This window comes from Heloderma suspectum, chromosome 4 (genome assembly GCF_057233095.1).
Source record: "Heloderma suspectum isolate Gila_16-S chromosome 4, 16-S_ref, whole genome shotgun sequence".
NCBI classification, from domain to species: domain Eukaryota; kingdom Metazoa; phylum Chordata; class Lepidosauria; order Squamata; family Helodermatidae; genus Heloderma; species Heloderma suspectum.
In genome coordinates this window covers 195,143,540-195,160,376 of record NC_139461.1, presented here as the reverse complement: position 1 = coordinate 195,160,376, position 16,837 = coordinate 195,143,540, and the positions used below count along the sequence as shown (strand labels likewise).

At 43.5% G+C, this 16,837-nt stretch overlaps 1 protein-coding gene across 1 annotated transcript in view; it reads left to right on the top strand.

The window, feature by feature from the left end:
* Positions 1–16,837, top strand: part of ABCA4 (ATP binding cassette subfamily A member 4) — a 149,410-nt gene that overhangs the window by 94,304 nt on the left and 38,269 nt on the right. Inside the window, 7 exon segments of the mRNA XM_084851629.1 lie at positions 3,703–3,880; positions 8,853–8,984; positions 9,650–9,789; positions 10,921–11,058; positions 13,017–13,207; positions 14,318–14,405; positions 16,613–16,818. Of these exon segments, the coding sequence (XP_084707755.1) occupies positions 3,703–3,880; positions 8,853–8,984; positions 9,650–9,789; positions 10,921–11,058; positions 13,017–13,207; positions 14,318–14,405; positions 16,613–16,818 (1,073 nt within the window).

Genomic DNA, 16,837 nt, shown 5'->3' with positions numbered 1-16,837 from the left:
TTTAGGCAGATTGCGTGATGGATGTGCTTTTGAAAAACGCTCAGTCAGACAGATTTGAAAATAGCATAATTCAGGGCTCTATGTAAGGGGCTTCTTCTCTGCGTCCCTTCCTTTATTTAGAATGGGAAAGCTGAGGATAAAACTGTCAGTGGCTACTAGTCCTGATGGCTATATGCCACCTCTGGTATCAGAGGCAGTATGCCTCTGTACACCAGTTGTTGGGGAACATGGGTGGGAGGGGGCTGATGCAATCATATCCTGCTTGTGGATTTCCATGGGCAGCTCATTGACCACTCCATGAACAGAATACTGGACTAGATGACCTCTGGTCTGGCCCAGCATGGCTCTTCTTAAGTTCTTATGAGTCCTGGTCCTAGAGCATTATGTGTGTGTGTGTGTGTGTGTGTGTATGCACGTGTGCGTGTGCACACACCCCTAAGTAGTATTAAACTCAAGGATCTTGTGTCAGCTGTAGTATGATCACACTTAAATGTCCTACACAGATGCCTGATAGCTCAGACTAGTTATCCACGTTGCATTGTGCCATGCGGTTCTGCTGAAAAAGAATGGATTTTAAATAATGTCTTGCTGTCTATTAAAAGCACACACAAAAAGCATAGTGCAGTCTGCCCTGTGCTAGGAGGGAAAAGCTTGCAGCCACTGAGATGTCTCTGTAATATCACAAAACTTGGAGCGCTCATGTGACTCCTGCCCATCATACGAGGTGACTAATCAGAATGCCTTCTTCTCACCCTGAACACGCTTCAGTTCTTCCACACTCAAGAAAAGAATGCACCTGAGGGCCAAAACAGATGTTATTTTAAATCCATATCCAGCCACTATGTCTTTTTAATTTTTACTCTAGAGTAGGGGCAGGGCCCCCATTTAAAGGAATATCTGTTCTGGCCCTGAGAAATGGAGTGAATGGTTTTACTTTAAATGTGTGTCTAACAGCTACATCTCCCCCCCCCCCCATTTTTACTCTAAAGTAGGTGCAGGGCCCCGATCTGGATCAGGATCCTAGCATAGGGAGTAGGGGGCTTTTAAGATCTGGACTGGGTCACCTGTACCTACTGTAAGGTAAAAAATTGAAAGAAGACATAGCTGCTAGACACACATAAAGTAATGTCTGCTTTGGCCCACATATCAGACTGAAGTTCTCTACAGATGGTCATTTAAGCACTGTTAAACTTGTCATAGGCAAGACACAAGTGGCTTGCTTTGGGAATACAGAGTTTAGAAAGCTAGTTCCATGATGTTTGCCTTTTGTCTTGCAGTTTCTTTAGCCTCACAGTAACGAAGGCTGAAACCTTGAAATGCACTCACACCAGATGAAAGGAGAATAGGCATGCCTGCCCCTACATAATGAAATCAGAGAAAGTAGAGAAATAAATTTTCAGGAGCTGCTGGGATCTGTGGACAGCCACCCCATGTGATGAGCCACTGGACAGGAAGTAGTAGAAGAGGGCTTCCTGTTCCTTGCTTGGGAAACAAGATCTTCCTGAGTCCAGTCTTTGGGCCTGAGTCCAGGCTTCCTCCTCAACTCTGGTTTGTCCTCTGGTTCTGACATATTCTTTGGTCCTGACTACCATCTTGTTCCACGGTTCCTAGTTCCTGGCTCACCTCAGACTGCAGCCTATGGCCCAGCTTTGACATAGGTGTAGCCCAGGAAAATATGGAGTGATATAGTCCAGAACCAATCAAACATAGACCACACTCCCTGAATAACATTTGATTTTTTTAAAACAATGAAATGAAAGAACAAGTTCACAGCAAATGTGAGTATTAGGTTTAGAAGCCAGGCATAAACTCCTACTGTGTGTTCAGACAGTAAGAGGGCATTCACTCCATTTTCGATGGGAGTTATTGTTAAAGGCAAGCAGAAAACATCTGGAAGTTTCTAACAGATTAGTGGTCTTCAACATCTAATAACCTTCATTCATTTGAAAGAAAGGTCATCTGTCACATGTGCTGTTTCTTCATTTTTTAAGCTTCACTGCTGTGAGATGAAGTATGTAACTCTGCAGGTCCAGTGGTCCATCTTCCTCTTTAGGTCTTCATTAAAAAAAAAAAATCTTTATTTTAAATTAGAGTGGGAGAGTCACAGACATTTCTAGCCACAGGCCCAGCAGTGGAATGGGAGACACCCAGACTGAGATGGCTGCTCCCTTACATAACTCTTCTGATGCTGAATAATTTAGTAAACAATATTTATGGAAAACTCCCCCTACAAATCTTGAGGTAATGTAGATAAATACAAGTCAACAAGTTCTTGATTTATATCTTCACCAATGCCCAAGGGGATCGTTTACTTTAAAGTCTGTTTCTTTGGCCCAGAATTAAGTAAAATAAAACAACCCCTATGGTGGCATTTAAAATGGCAGTCTGATGAACTCAGTCCTCTGGACAGCCTGTATTGAGTGGGACGTAAGGAGAGCCCTGGCCTTGGTCTGTCCTGCTGCACAAGGGTGATTTGCTCCCACCAAGACAAAAAGCAAAGTATGTTATTTTATGTGGTGTTGTTTTCATTCTGTTCCCTTTTTTTTACAAAACAAGTTGTACATCTGGACAGATGGCTTGTTTTTATGCCAGATTTCATTGTCGCTGCAGATACAGACTTGTTCAGCCTCTGAAGGCTGGCGCAGCATGGAGGTCGCTTTGAATTGCTCTGTGCAATGGCTGTGACTACATGGTGAGCTCTTCATGTGCAGTTGCTTAACAGCATGCAGACTGGGCATTTTTATTTCCACACCACTGTAGACTTGGGTGTGTTTTTTTCCCTGGCTGCTTGTGGTGTGGAGAAAAATGCTCCATGTGCATACTCCCCATGTTGGTAAAAATATAAGCTAAACAACTGAGAGTTTTCTGCCTCTATGATTGTACCCCCAAAGCTGTTGACTGAGGCAGGCTTCACCTTCCCCCGTGGTTGTACTGGCCCTGCTTGCTGCATATGAGCTGACTGACTGTGGCATCTCGAAATTCTCTACCCTATTTTCAGGTGGTGAAATTGAAGGGACATTTTGCTGAATTGTTCCTGGGGCAGGGACAATTCTCCCTAGAGTTTCTTAGGGGCAGGGCTCACCATTACCAGTTGCACCAGCTTCTTTTCCCCGCTAAGATTTCTTTGCTGCCCCCACAAGCAACAACAGCAGAGCTTCTGTGTTGGTAGCCTGGTCGCCACTTTGCATCCCACATAATGCCCCAGATCTAGCATAATTCAGGACATGGGGGACGGGGGTGGAGCTCCCCCCTGCAAAAAAGCTCATTTTGAGAGGGGGCTTCTCAGAAGTTTTCTCCCAAAAAATATCTTCTGAGAAATTTTGGCCCAGCTTTCACTTACTACATGATTCAAGATACCCACCAAATGGAACAATTTAAACTAGTCTCGCCATGGTATTTGTGGCTCAGCTGGCCCTCGGTGTGATGGAAGGATACATAAACAATGTCAGCTGCAAATGGCCAGTCTGTTACATTGCACCTGGTAATTCTTTCAAAGGTTTCTACAGGGTTGGTTCTTTTCCAGCTTACCATGGCAAAACCCAGAAACGTTTATGCGATTACGGGGATTGCCAGCCCATGGTGTTTTGTAATGTGGCTTCTTCTTCTAATCTAACATAATAACATGTTGTACTGTATGAATGCTGTGGCCATGCAACTCACCTCTGCAAATCTGTCATTTTAAACACTTTTTTATGTTTCAAGCTAACCTGTACTTCGAAGCTGAGCCTTCTGGCCTGGTCCCAGGTGTGTGCATTCAGAACCTGGTGAAGATCTTCCCCAGTCGCTCTAAGCCAGCGGTGGATGGAATGAATATTACTTTCTATGAGGGCCAGATCACCGCTTTCCTTGGCCACAATGGAGCTGGAAAGACAACCACTATGTGAGTCGGTTTGACACAGCAGTCACCTCCTGCTAGGATACTTGCTTATGTGCAAGATTTATACATGACTATCTTTCTTTGTTTCATTATTTTGCATTTAGTTTCTTCATATTTTTAATTTACTGGCAATAGAAGGGGAAATTAGGGAAAGGGTTGTAGCTCAGGTTCATGCAGCTTTGCATGCAAAAGGTCCCAGGTTCAATCCCTGGCATCTCCAGGTAGAGCAGGAAAAACTCCTACCTGCAGTCCTGGAGAGCTGCTGCCAGTTAGTGTTGACAGTCCTGGGCTAGATCAGGGGTGCCCAACGCAGCACCCAGGGGTGTCATGGCACCTGCAGCATCTTCAATGGTGCCCTGCAAAAGGGTCCCCAAAGTGGTGCTCCCAGGCACCCACAAAACTTTTTTTATTTTTTATTTTTTTATCCTTTTTTAATATACATACATGGATTTGTACATATCCATAGCAATAAATACATATGAAATGCATACAACTTTCTAGCACTTATTCACAGACTTCAACAAAGCAGACCAAATATCCAAATAAGTATCGATTTGAAGGTGTTGTAAGGTCCCCAGTCCATTGCATTATAGGAGGTGAGTGTTTATCCTTCCAATGTTGTCATTGTGTTTTAGCTGCCAAAAGGGCACAGATAATCTATTTACGCGGTCCATTTGTTAATTTCCATGAAGCAGGTAAATAATGTAAAAGGGTGTGTACATCACTGAATGTTAAAAACTGTTGCAGTACAACATTTATCTGTGTAATAACTTCCTCCCCAAAAGAAACAACTACTGGACATTAACAAAACATATGTTTAAAAGAAGCATTAGCTGTATTGCACCACTAGCAATTAGCCGAATTAGACAATCCATTATTAAAGACATGTTGTAGTGTTCAATAGATATGAAACAAAAGGATTTGTTAAATAAGACGCAGCCTAAGATCCACAGATGCGACAGCTTGAAGCAGTCATCCACTGATTAGGAATTTTATGGTGGTGCCACAGCAGTTTCACAAATTCCCAAATGCACCCACGGGTTCAAAAATTTGGGGACCACTGGCCTAGAAGGACCCATGGTCTGACCCATGATAAGGCAGCTTCCTATGTTCACCTGGAAATTCAATCACCATCTTCAACAAACACACCTGGGAACAAGAGCAGGTTTTAAGTCTGGATAGGGGGCACCCATCTCATAAAATGTTTGCAAGGAACAATCGAGAATTGATTAACTCAAACAGGGAAGATACTCACCAAATAAAAGGCTGCTTGGCCAGGTTGTTCACTGCAATAAACAAAAGTTTAATCAAGAATAACAGTTAACAGTGAGCCTAGAAAGCAGTTGGCTTTGGGTGCCTGGTCTGCTGAGGACACACACCCAGAATCTCATTTAACATTAGCCCTGTTCAGGCATTGTTTCAAGCAATGAACTCACCAGGCGAGTGGGAACAGAGTTGCACTGTGTAGCTCTGCGCCCTGATGCCACGCATGTCACGTGGCTCCTACCCCTGACTGGGAGGAGGCCTCCACGTGAACAGGTATATGTGTGAATGCCCCCTCCTTGCAGACATTTGCACAGATGCTGGGGTGGAGGGTTTAATTGGCGCACATTATATAGAGAGTAGAGCAACTCAGCATGACCCCATCCCTGATCACACGTTGAGCTAACTGCTATAAAGAACACTTGAATAGGGCTATTTTGAACCTGAGAAGGAACTGCTCAGGAAAATGGTGCTCAGTTCATAATACAGCAGAGCATTACAAGTTGGACAAATGCATACACTGAACAAAGTCATTACAAATTTTAGCAACATCGCTGGGATGACAGGAGGCTATAAGCTTTGACTATATTAATTTCACCCCCTTTCTAAATGCTACCTCATTTCACAAAGAAAACTGAAATTCTCCAAGGGCCTACAGCAGTGGTGTAATCAGATAATTTTAGACCCTGGACTTATTGGTCCCTTTAGATGGCCATGTGTATTACTTTCATTTCATTTTCATTTATTATATTTCTATTCCTCCCCATAGCCAAAGCTCTCTGGGTGGTTCACAAAAAGTAAAACCATTAAAAATACATTATACAAAGTAGAAAACCATTTACATAACAACATATAAACAGACAGCGCACACACAGACAACATATATCTAAAAACAATTTTTAAACCATCAACCAAAGACTTCAGTTGTGAAGCACACAGCTAACATTTTTGTTCTCTTCCCCCTCCCCACCATTCCATGCTTTACGGCTGCTTCTGCATTCCTGATATGTTAAAACAACAAAACAAAACTGTTTGCCAGCCCTGATATTAAATAAATAAAAACTCTGACCATGTGCAGTTTCACATTATAAACTCACTTAAATCAAAGCACCATCATGACTACAGGAATAAAATTAAGTTTGCTTCTGCTGCCCTCATCATCTGCTACCCTCCAGGTGGTCATTTGTGGGGGCCCTGAGCTGTGAGGCCCTGGACTTTGGCACCCAAGGTTGAGGCCTAGCTGCACCACTGGCCTAGTGATAAGAGTCCACAGTGTTAAATGCTCATTCATTGGGTATGCACATCTGAGAGCACATTTCTCTCTCTCTCTCTCTCTCTCTCTCTCTCCTCTATCTGTTATGCCACCTTACACACACGCATACATTTCCCTCTAAATTGCATGTGAGTGGTCGCCGTTCTCATGATTCAGTACAAGTCCGTTCAATCAAGGGTGTGTTCAAACAGGTGGCCTTTAGCACTACCAGTCCAAAGACCCTGTGCATCGATTCCATCTTTCCCTCCTTAAAGTGGTGGGAAAACTCAGGAGGGTTACATGTGGAAGACAATGTTGCCTGGATCCCTGTACAATTCTGAGACTGAGCAGGGCAATTGCAAGATAAAAGCCCCCATGAGGGGCTTTAAAAAAAAAGGCTCCTAGCCAGAGCGGACCATCAGACATGGTGCCTGTTTTGCAATCCAGCCTCATTGTTGGGTAATGGGCTGATTTAAATCTGCACATGTGTTATAAATGTACATCGCCATATATTTTGTTTCCTGGAGCAATTTGGGTTTTAGATCCAATTGTAGCAAATCTTTTAAAAATGCAGATAATTGTCTTACTTCTTACCGAAGGTTGTTGTTGCTGTCTCCTATCTTAACTAGTGTGCATTATAAAGTCAGATCACCCCCATCTGTGATCACATTGACTTCAGGGAGAAAGTAGACAGGGGTGGAGGGGAGTGGAGAGAGACAGATTGTTCTAAAACCGGCAAGGCCTTGGGAGAAGGAAATGCCTGTCTTATAGAAGTGGAAGTAATAAGAGAAACAACAGCAGATGTGTCTCTGGAAGAGCAGCATTTTCCTGGGGTTAGGTCTTCTTAAATATGTTCAGAGAGGCAGGGAGTCTTTTGTCTGAAAAAGCAATGCAGTCAGCAAAGCCAATCTGCCCCTTGGGCCGAGGAGAGTTCCAGGTGCATTGTTTCTCAGGGGTCTGGACAAACATTTCCTTGGCTTTTGGTTTCCACTGCCCCTAGGTTTCTTCCGGAGTAGATTTTAGATGTTGTGCCCCGGTCAGCATTTCTGCAGGCAATACAGATATGCTGCTGTGTCTGTCCTTTTCCAAGGGATTATAGAGTTGCAAGAGGTCTCTAGGTCATCTAGTCCACCCCTGCCAATGCAGGAAATCTGCTTGTACAGCATCCCTGATGGGTGGCTGTCCAGCCTCTGCTTAAAAGCCTCTAACAAAGGAGAATCCACAACCTTCTTTGGAAGTCTGTTCCACTATCAAACAGCTTGTACCATCAGGAGGTTCTTCCTAATGTTTACTCTATATCAGTCTTCCACGACCTGGCGCCCCCCCAAGAACTACAATACCCATCTTACCCAGCAAGCATGGGTAAGCAGATCTAAATCCCTTTTCTTGTAATTTGAACCCACAGGTTTGGGTCCTAGCCTCTACAGCAACAGAAAACAAGTTTTCTCCATCTATATTACAGCCCTTCACATATTTGAAAATGTATAAGTAGCTTTACTTGTACTTAGGGAACTCTGAAATAAGAGCTGTACATTATGTTCTCCTGGGCTTTGTTCTTGAGGGCAGGCTAGACAGTCTGCAAATATGTGGTCCCAATCCCATGGGGAATTCAGGGTTGGGGGGGCACTTACAGGAGGATCAGCAAGAGGAAAGGGTGCTTCACCCAGCGTATGCCTGCCAATTCTCCCCTCCAAATATTCCCCCTACCAAGGGCCCAGCCTGGCTAACTTCCAGCTTCAGAGCCTCAACTGGGGGGGGGGGGGATGATCAAGGGTTGTGCTTGTAGAGGAGAGAGAACCCTATTTTTGAAAATACAGGACTGGCACTAAGTTTTTCACTAGGACCCCCAAGTACTGCAGGTTACATATATCTGCATGGTTCTGTGTATTACAACTATTTTAAGTTCTACCTCCAGCTTCCTCAAACCTTGTGTGAAGTTGTTTGTGCAAGGACAATTTTAAAAGAGATTTTTGTTCTGATATTTTTTTAGTTTGGGGAGTGGGGGAGAAATCCTTACATCCTTTCTCTTTCAGTATCCCCTGAATATAGCTCAGCAGAACTAACAATATATGTTGTCCATCCCACCCCCTACTTATATATGGGTATCTGCAAATGTTTGCTTTCTTTTCTTAAATTGTTATAACAGTCAGTATTTGAGAACTCTTGAGACTGAATCCAACAAGCTGGTCTTTAAAGTTCAATTCAAATTTGTGATGCCATCATTCATTCATTCCCCAAACGCTTTCATAGACCTCAAGCACCACCTAGTGGCACCCTGAGGACATCTTGCCCTATTATTATTGTTGTTGTTTTGTTATTATATTATAAATTAGTGTAATTGGTATTATTTAATTCATTTTTTATTAATCATTATATATTATAATTATCTATACTATATATCAAAATATAATATTTAGAATCCTTGTTAAAAATTACATGCTTCCCCTCTGATTTGGCTAGGTCCATCCTCACAGGTTTGTTCCCACCTACATCTGGAACAATACTGGTTGGTGGAAAGGACATCCAGACACACATGGACTCCATCCAGCAGAGTTTAGGCATGTGCCCTCAGTACAACATCCTGTTCAATCAGTAGGTGCAATCAGAAATTTGCTTCAAACTAGTGGGTTTCCCAGTGGAAAGGCGAATTGTCCCAACTACTTCAGGACAGGCCTCCATTCTTCTAGTGGCTAACAAAATGTTACATGCAACCCTTACTTTATTTCTGGGTGTGTTGTTTTCACTCTATATTGCCTATTTGATCTTTAGTTAGGACCAAAGTTGAGAGATGGCTGGGTGTATGGTGAGAGAAGCAGCAGCAAGGTAGCTAGTGTCTTCTGAGCTTGCAAAAATGGCTTTGCAGTCAGAGTGCTTAAATTGTATTTATGAGGGACCCTTTTATCCCCCCCCCCCGCCCCGCAATCTGTTAGGCTGGAGACAGCTAATAGTCTTAAGGGAATTGACTGGTTTAAGAGAAGCTTTGCTTCTGAGAGTTTGCACACATTTCTTTTGTTCTAGGTCACCTCTGAATAAACAGAATTTGCACGTTTTTTAAACAATGCAAAAACCTATGTTCCTAAAGAGGAAGTGAGATGAGACTTTACCCAAGAGCAGTGATAATTCTTTTGAACTGACTTCAAAGCTATTAAAGAGGGGGAGGGGGCGGGGAAGCTATTGTCTCTTGTTTCTGCAGTATAATAGTGCAACATTCTTCGTCTCTTTTGGTCAACTAAACCAACACATTTTCTTTTCTATAGCCTTACTGTCGCAGAACACATCCGGTTTTATGCTCGGCTAAAAGGGAAGTCCAGAGAAGAGGCAGAATTGGAAGTGGAGATGATGCTGGAAGACATAGGCCTTCCACATAAAAGGAATGAAGAGGCTCAAAACTTGTCAGGTGCCAGAGGTTTGCCCTCAAAAGCCTGTGTGTCTTTTTACCTCTTACATGTTAGGTATTTGCTGCTTCCTCTGAGGGTGGAATTAGATGTTCAAATTAAATTGGTTACCCTGGGACAGGTTTGAACCAGCATACGTTGACAACTCAAATGTAAAATCCAAATGGTGCCTTTCCATAGTAACAAGTATAACAATAACATTCAATAACTGACAATTTTGTGCCCTTTGATGACATCGAAAACCTGCCACCAGATAAAGCTCCCTCACATTGCTTTGCAGTCTCCTCTACGTGTGGGTTTGTGCAGTGATACTTTTTAGAGAAGTAGAGGATTATCATTCTGTTTCCAGATGTAGTTTGTTAGTCACAAGGCTGGAAAAGCTGTGTAGTCAGTCACTTCAAGCCACTCCACAGAGGCTGGAATATTCTGCACTCACTTATCTTAATGTCTCCGAAGTGAAAGGGATATGTTTTTGCTTCACCTTAATTTTGTATTTTGATATTTAATTTTCTTGCATTATTTTTGTTTGTTAGCCACTTTGAGTACTTATAAGATCAAAGCAGAATATGATTACATAAATAACACACTCCGGAGCAGTGAGCTTGTTTGTCAGTTGCAGCAAAAGCAGCAGAGGCTTCTGCTATCTTAAAGTCTACCACATTTATTGTGGCATAAACTTTTATGGACCTTAGGCCACTTTGTCAGATGCATCTGACCCACAAAAAGCTTATCCCACGATAAATGTGTTCAGTGGTGAATGGTGGCTCTGATTTCAGTAGGGCTGTGAATCCACTCTGGGTTTCCAGCCAGAACTTTAAAGGAGCTATCCAAGGTGCTGAAACCTATTCCCAAAATAGGTTCGGCACCTTGGATAGCTCCTTTAGAGTTCTGGCTGGGTCTGACTGAAACCCAGAATGGCTTCACAGCCCCACCGAATTCAGAGCCACAAGGCTCTACTGAATGTGCTCTTTAAGGTGCTACATGACTTTCTATTATATTTCGTAAGATATTTGATGATTGCTTGTGCAAGCCCTGTGATATACTACAGAGAAGCAACCTTTCCTCTAATGGACCTGCTGCTTTCTCCTGTAAAAATACGCATCTCTTTTTTTCTCTCTCTTTTCCTTACTTAGGTGGCATGCAGCGGAAGCTGTCTGTCGCCATTGCCTTTGTAGGGGAAGCAAAAGTGGTTGTCCTGGATGAACCCACTTCTGGTGTTGATCCGTATTCCAGATGGTCTATTTGGGACCTCCTACTGAAGTATCGTTCCGGTAATTTGGCTCCAGAATGGCAACTGTGCTTTGTGTCAGTAGCACTCCCCTGTTTCAGAGCTTCTTGATATTCTTGATAATATAAAGCCAGATGTGTGTGTGTGCGTGTGCGTGTGTGTGTGTGTGTGTGTGTGTACAGAAAAGACCCATGGATTTCAGTTGAAGCAGACTCTGGTCCATGTCCTGTTGTCCAATTTATGCTTTGTCAGCCTGCTAACACCTTCTTTCTGAAGGTGCCTTCCCATCAAAATGAAAAGGAAGCAAAAATTGACAGTTTAGGGGGCTTTGGTACTGTTGTGTGCATGCATCTGCATCCATGTACACTGAGGGCTCCTTCACATGGAGCTTTTATCCTGCTGTTGAGATTGCTCCCTCATGGACATTTGCAGGCCCTTTAGATGAGGATGTGAACCTCCAGCACGTCTCCTGCACTAAATTACCTTACTCCATTGTTAAAAAGATAGGAGATAATGAGATATTGAATTACCCCACTTGTGTTCCACTTGAGTTCCCTCCATGAAAAAGGAAAAGCTGCAAGAAGAGGAGCGAGATCAATCAAACATATGGAAGACTCAGATAAAGAGGAGAAGGAGGGGAAAGGAAGCCTGTGTAAAGGGAGTTGTTGTGATCCTGCATTTAAAACAGAAGCAGAAAGCCCCATTTTAAATGCAGGATTTGGGGCTGGTGTAGAGATGCTCTGAGTAACTCTGGCTTCAACAGATTAGTTGTTGATTGTGACTAGGGGTGATAAAACTAGCTTTACATAGCTTGTCTTGTTTTATTGGCTGTCAAGCTTTTCCATGTTAAAACTCCTAAAGTTGTTAAGTTATGGCTAATTCTATGATAGGTTAGAGGACTGCAGCCTGTGTTTTGGCAGGTAAATTCAAACACACTCAACCATTTCCTCATCACTTACCTACCTACCCAACCAGTAAACCAGCGGTGGGGAATCTCATTCAGCTAAAGGGCTGAATTCAGGTTTAGAGAAGCTCCTGGGAACTACAGTCCAGTGGTGGGCAGGGCTGACGGCTATTGGGGCCAAAAGTAAAATGGGTGGGGCCAAAAATATAAAACACCAGCATCTTTTAGCTTAAAGCTCTTACTGCCAGAAACTAAGCCTTAGGAGAGGCATTTCAACCTTTTCGAATGGGGGGAAAAGCCAGGAAATCACTTGGTGGTTGGGGGAAAGGGGGTAGGGCCACCTGGGAACCCCAGGAGGACTGGATTTGGCCCCAGCCTGAGCTTCCTGCAGTAAATCCTGGGAGAATCTTTCTGTGTGGATGAATAGAATTGTTAGATAGCCATGTTTCATTTGATGCTGGTGATCCTGTGTTATTACAGTGCCTGTGCGTTCTCCTGAGCTGCACATTTATTGCTTTGTCAGTTTTACCATTTAGTTTTTTATAGTCTACATTCTTCCTCACAGATGTCCTATCAGAACAGGCACCTGCTGAGCTAGTGATGGTTTTTTCAGGGTGATAGGAAACGTTCCAAGGAGCAAGGTGAGGCAAGGCTGAACAGATGAAGTTAGGCACTAGCAAAATCCGGGTGAGGTGAGCTGGTGGTGAGAAGCAGCAGCCAGCAGAGTTCCTTTTGTCACTAATCCCAGAGAAGTAGGTCTAACTTGGAAGGCCATATTGGAAGTCAAACTTTGTCACATGACTGGCTATTTAGGTGGCTTCTAGGCCTTGTATGTGCTCTTCTGTCTAGAGCACAGAGGTGTAATAAAGGCTAAGGTTCTCCCTGACATCTGCAAGATCACAGATTCAGGATCTGCCATAAGCCAGAACCCTTCCAAGAACCAGGTATGTATGATCACAACCTTCCAGAAACTTTATCTTACATATTTTAGAAAACATTGCCCTGATCCTCATGACTTGTGCACAATCATTGCATATGAGAGGGATAGGGAGGGAGAGAGAGAGAATCTTTTTGTCAGATGTGCCCCTTCGTTTCAGGTAGGACCATCATTCTTTCTACCCACCACATGGATGAAGCAGACATCCTTGGAGATCGGGTTGCTATCATTTCCCAAGGAAAGCTGCACTGCTCAGGATCTCCTGTTTTCCTAAAGAACTCCTTTGGGACAGGCTTTTATCTCACCTTGGTCCGCAAGATGAAAAACATTCCAAGTGGTGGAGAACAAGAGGCTGTAAGTGTTTGGTACCATGTTGCACAAATCATCTGTGAGCAACATTCACCACAAAACGGAAATATAAATATAAGGTGCATACGTTTTCTTTGAGGAGGAGGAGCCAAGTGGCATTTTGAACAATCCGGGGCAGTTAACTGCCCTGCCTATTCAAATTCTATTCAAGTTCCTCCTCCTTGAAGAGAATGTATGCCAGTGAGGTGTGATTAATGCCTATTCCTGTGGTACTACAGAATGTGGGGCAAGTGAATGGAAAGGCCATAGAATGTGGGGAAATAGCAAGGAGAGAAGTTGGTTGGTGACATTTGGATGAGGAGGGGGAGCTGAAGATAAGGAGCTGAGGAGAGAAGACACTGAGGAGAGACCTGAGGAAGAAAAGAAGAAAGCAAATAGACGTGACAGGACACAAGAAAGTAGAGAAGAGTGAATGTCGGCAACAGAACAAATAGACTGAAAGGCTTTTTTAAAAAATAAAATAAACTGACAGCTAGTGACAGACAAGTGAGACAATTCCCACGTAACTAGCACTGGTTTGGGTCATGTGGTGGGTTTTTGATATGTATTGTTTGTTATAACTGCTGGTTTTGTTAACTGGTTTTAATCTCTAACATAAAGAAAGGTCATTCATGTTTGTTAGAATCAAGTCTGATTGATTGCCTCCCCTCATCCATAACTGAGAACCGTGTGCCTTACAGAGCCACTCAGTGCAAGGGCTACACAAGAACACCTATTATTCCTCATATTACATGTTTGTCTTCTGAAGATTTGCATCCCACCTTAAGATAACTGATGACTACATGTGACTTATGATATGCAGTCTCAAAGTACAAAACTCAATAAATATTACACAATTTATACATATAGAATTACCACAAACACCACCCAAAAGAAAAAAAAAACACCATTGCCAGCTCCCAGAAACTCTGCAGAAACCAGCCATCAGGACAAGCTGATAAACTTTTCAACAAAGGTTGAAGAGAAGTTCTGTTGTTCAACACTTTGGGAAAGTCTGCTCAAACAATAGCTTCTGATAAGGCTTTAACACTATACTTAACATGTATTATGAACACACATTGGAAACTGATAGCATCCCTTATCTGCTTTTAGACCTGCAGCCTGGGATCCAAATGTTCGTGTTCTTGCTCCAGCTGCATACCTACAAACAAGGCGGAAACTGTGGAACAGGAACTGGATGGTGAGAACAAGGATTGCTCCACTTGTTCATTGCACAAGTGCGATTGCGTTGCTGACTTTCATGGACCATAGCTCTCAGTGGCTACTAGCCAAGTTAGCTGAATGCAGCCTCCAACCTGGTGCATCTCCAGATGTGTTGGGCTGCCATTCCCATCATTCCCAACAGCATAGACAATGGCCATGCTGGCTGGGTATGATGGCAGTGCAGTCCAACACATCTGGGAGGCACCCGGTTAGGGGAAGATGGATAAGCGGAACTTCAGAGGCCTCCAAATACCAGTTGCTGGGGACAAACTTTAAGGGAGGCTCTTGCCTTCATCCCCTGCTTGTGCCCCTCCCAGAAGCCATTCTCAGAAACAGGATGCTAGTCAAATTCTTAGTCTGATCCAGCAGAGATGTCTTGTGTTTTATTGATTGTGTGGCCTCTTGTGGCTTTTTCTTTGCAGTCCCAACATTTTTAGCAAAATGGCTCGATTTTTAGCCATTTGCTTGACATGCATTGGATATACAATTGGAATCAATATATTTGTCTCCCATAACTTTTGGATTATTATTATTATTATTTCTCTTCCTCCTCCTCCTCCCTGGTGCTGCCCTTTTGGGTGTGTTCAAATCATTATTGTGCATGCACTATTTTCAGCACTTTATCAATGCTCTTTGGTGACTGATCATGTGGATAGTTATTTTCCATGTTCAGGCCTTGATAATTTGAGTTCTGACTTGAGCAATTTAACATAACATGTGAACGCTCCCATAGTTACAAAGAGTAAGCAGCATAATGTTTTCCATGAGGTTCACTTTAGTCTGTGCCCTCAGTAAAGAAGCATGTTAGTAAATGCTTCTGAAAGTTATTCAGAGGGCTAAAATTATACTTGGCATTCTAGCATATCACGGCCTTTCTAAACTATAACTTTATTGCACAATAAATGTAAAGTTGTTAGTTGTTGCAGACTATTGCTCTTATTATGGCTGTGGCAGAGAAATCACATTTACCAAATCTGCAGCATTTTGGCTGCTCCATCCATGCCACCTTCTTCTTCCCCTCCTTCTGTAGAGAAGCAGAGCACCTGGCAACTGTTTGCCTGATGTGGGCAAAGACACACCAGTTCAAGCATTTGGTTGCAGGGTGTTTTCTTTCCCAGCAGCAGCAGGAGAAGGAGAAGGAGGTGTCAGCAGTGGCAGTGAAGGGGCAGGTAAGTGGGCATGGAAAGGAAATGCCTTCCAAACAGGGATGGCCAAAGTTATTTTGCTGCCTGAGGCAAAGCACAAGATGGCGTCCCCAGTTCCATGAACAGAAGCCATCCGGACTGGTAGTTCACACTGGCGATGGCACAGCATCCTCCATCGCACCTGAAGGCAGCAGACTAGCTTAGGTCATACATGACAGGCTGTGTGGCACACACAGCTCTGTCCTCCAACACCTCAGCACCTCTTCCCGCCCCCCAGTGTCTGCCGCCTGAGGCAGCTGTCTCACCCTGCCTAATGGTAGGGCTGGCCCTGCTTTCAGCTTGCTTTTCCTACAGGTCACTTTCTTTTCTGGCTTGCTCACCAGGCCCCTTGCTGCCACCACCACCTCCTTCTCTGCCTCCTAGGAAAGAAAAGTTCCCTACAGCTGAGTCCCTAAGATGGAAGAAAGCAATGAAGAATCTGTGGCATCTTAAACACTAACTGTGTTGTATTCCTATGGCATGAGCTTTTGTGGGCTAAACCCACTTTGTCAGATGCAGAAGTGGCTCACCTTTCATTCAGTTACATTCATCAAGGAGCTGTGATTAGAGGCAGCTCCTTTCTGAATGTACACTCAGTGGGGGTCCCAGGGTTGCCTCTACTGTGAATTATCTTAGTACAGAGCTTGCAGAGATTGAGGCTGCAGTCTTGTGAGCATTTACTTGGGAGTATAAGTTGCCTTGAACTCAGTGGACTTACTTCAGAGTAAACATGCATGGGACTGGGCTCTAAGGATCACAGCTTATAGCAGCCTTCCCCAGCCTGGTGCCCTCCAGGTGTTTTGGACTACAACTCCCAGGATTCCTTGCTTTTGACCATGCTGGCTGATGGGAGTTGTAGGCCAAAACCCCTGGACGGCGCTAGGCTGGTTTATAGAATGAGAGCAGTTATTCCACCCTATCTCTTTTGGTATGTCTCTGCAATAATAACAGTAATACAGTTCACCATTTGTTTCCCAAGCCTTGCGTTGCCTCTTCACAGGTGATGTGAATGAACTAAATGAACTGATCCATCATCATGTTCCAGAAGCAAAGTTAATTGAAAGTATTGGTCAGGAACTTATCTACCTTCTACCCAGCAAGAATTTTAAGCAACGAGCCTATGCCAGCCTCTTCAGAGAATTGGAAGAAACTCTGGCTGATGTGGGACTCAGCAGTTTTGGGATTTCAGACACACCACTTGAAGAGGTTGCTGTCCTTGAGATAT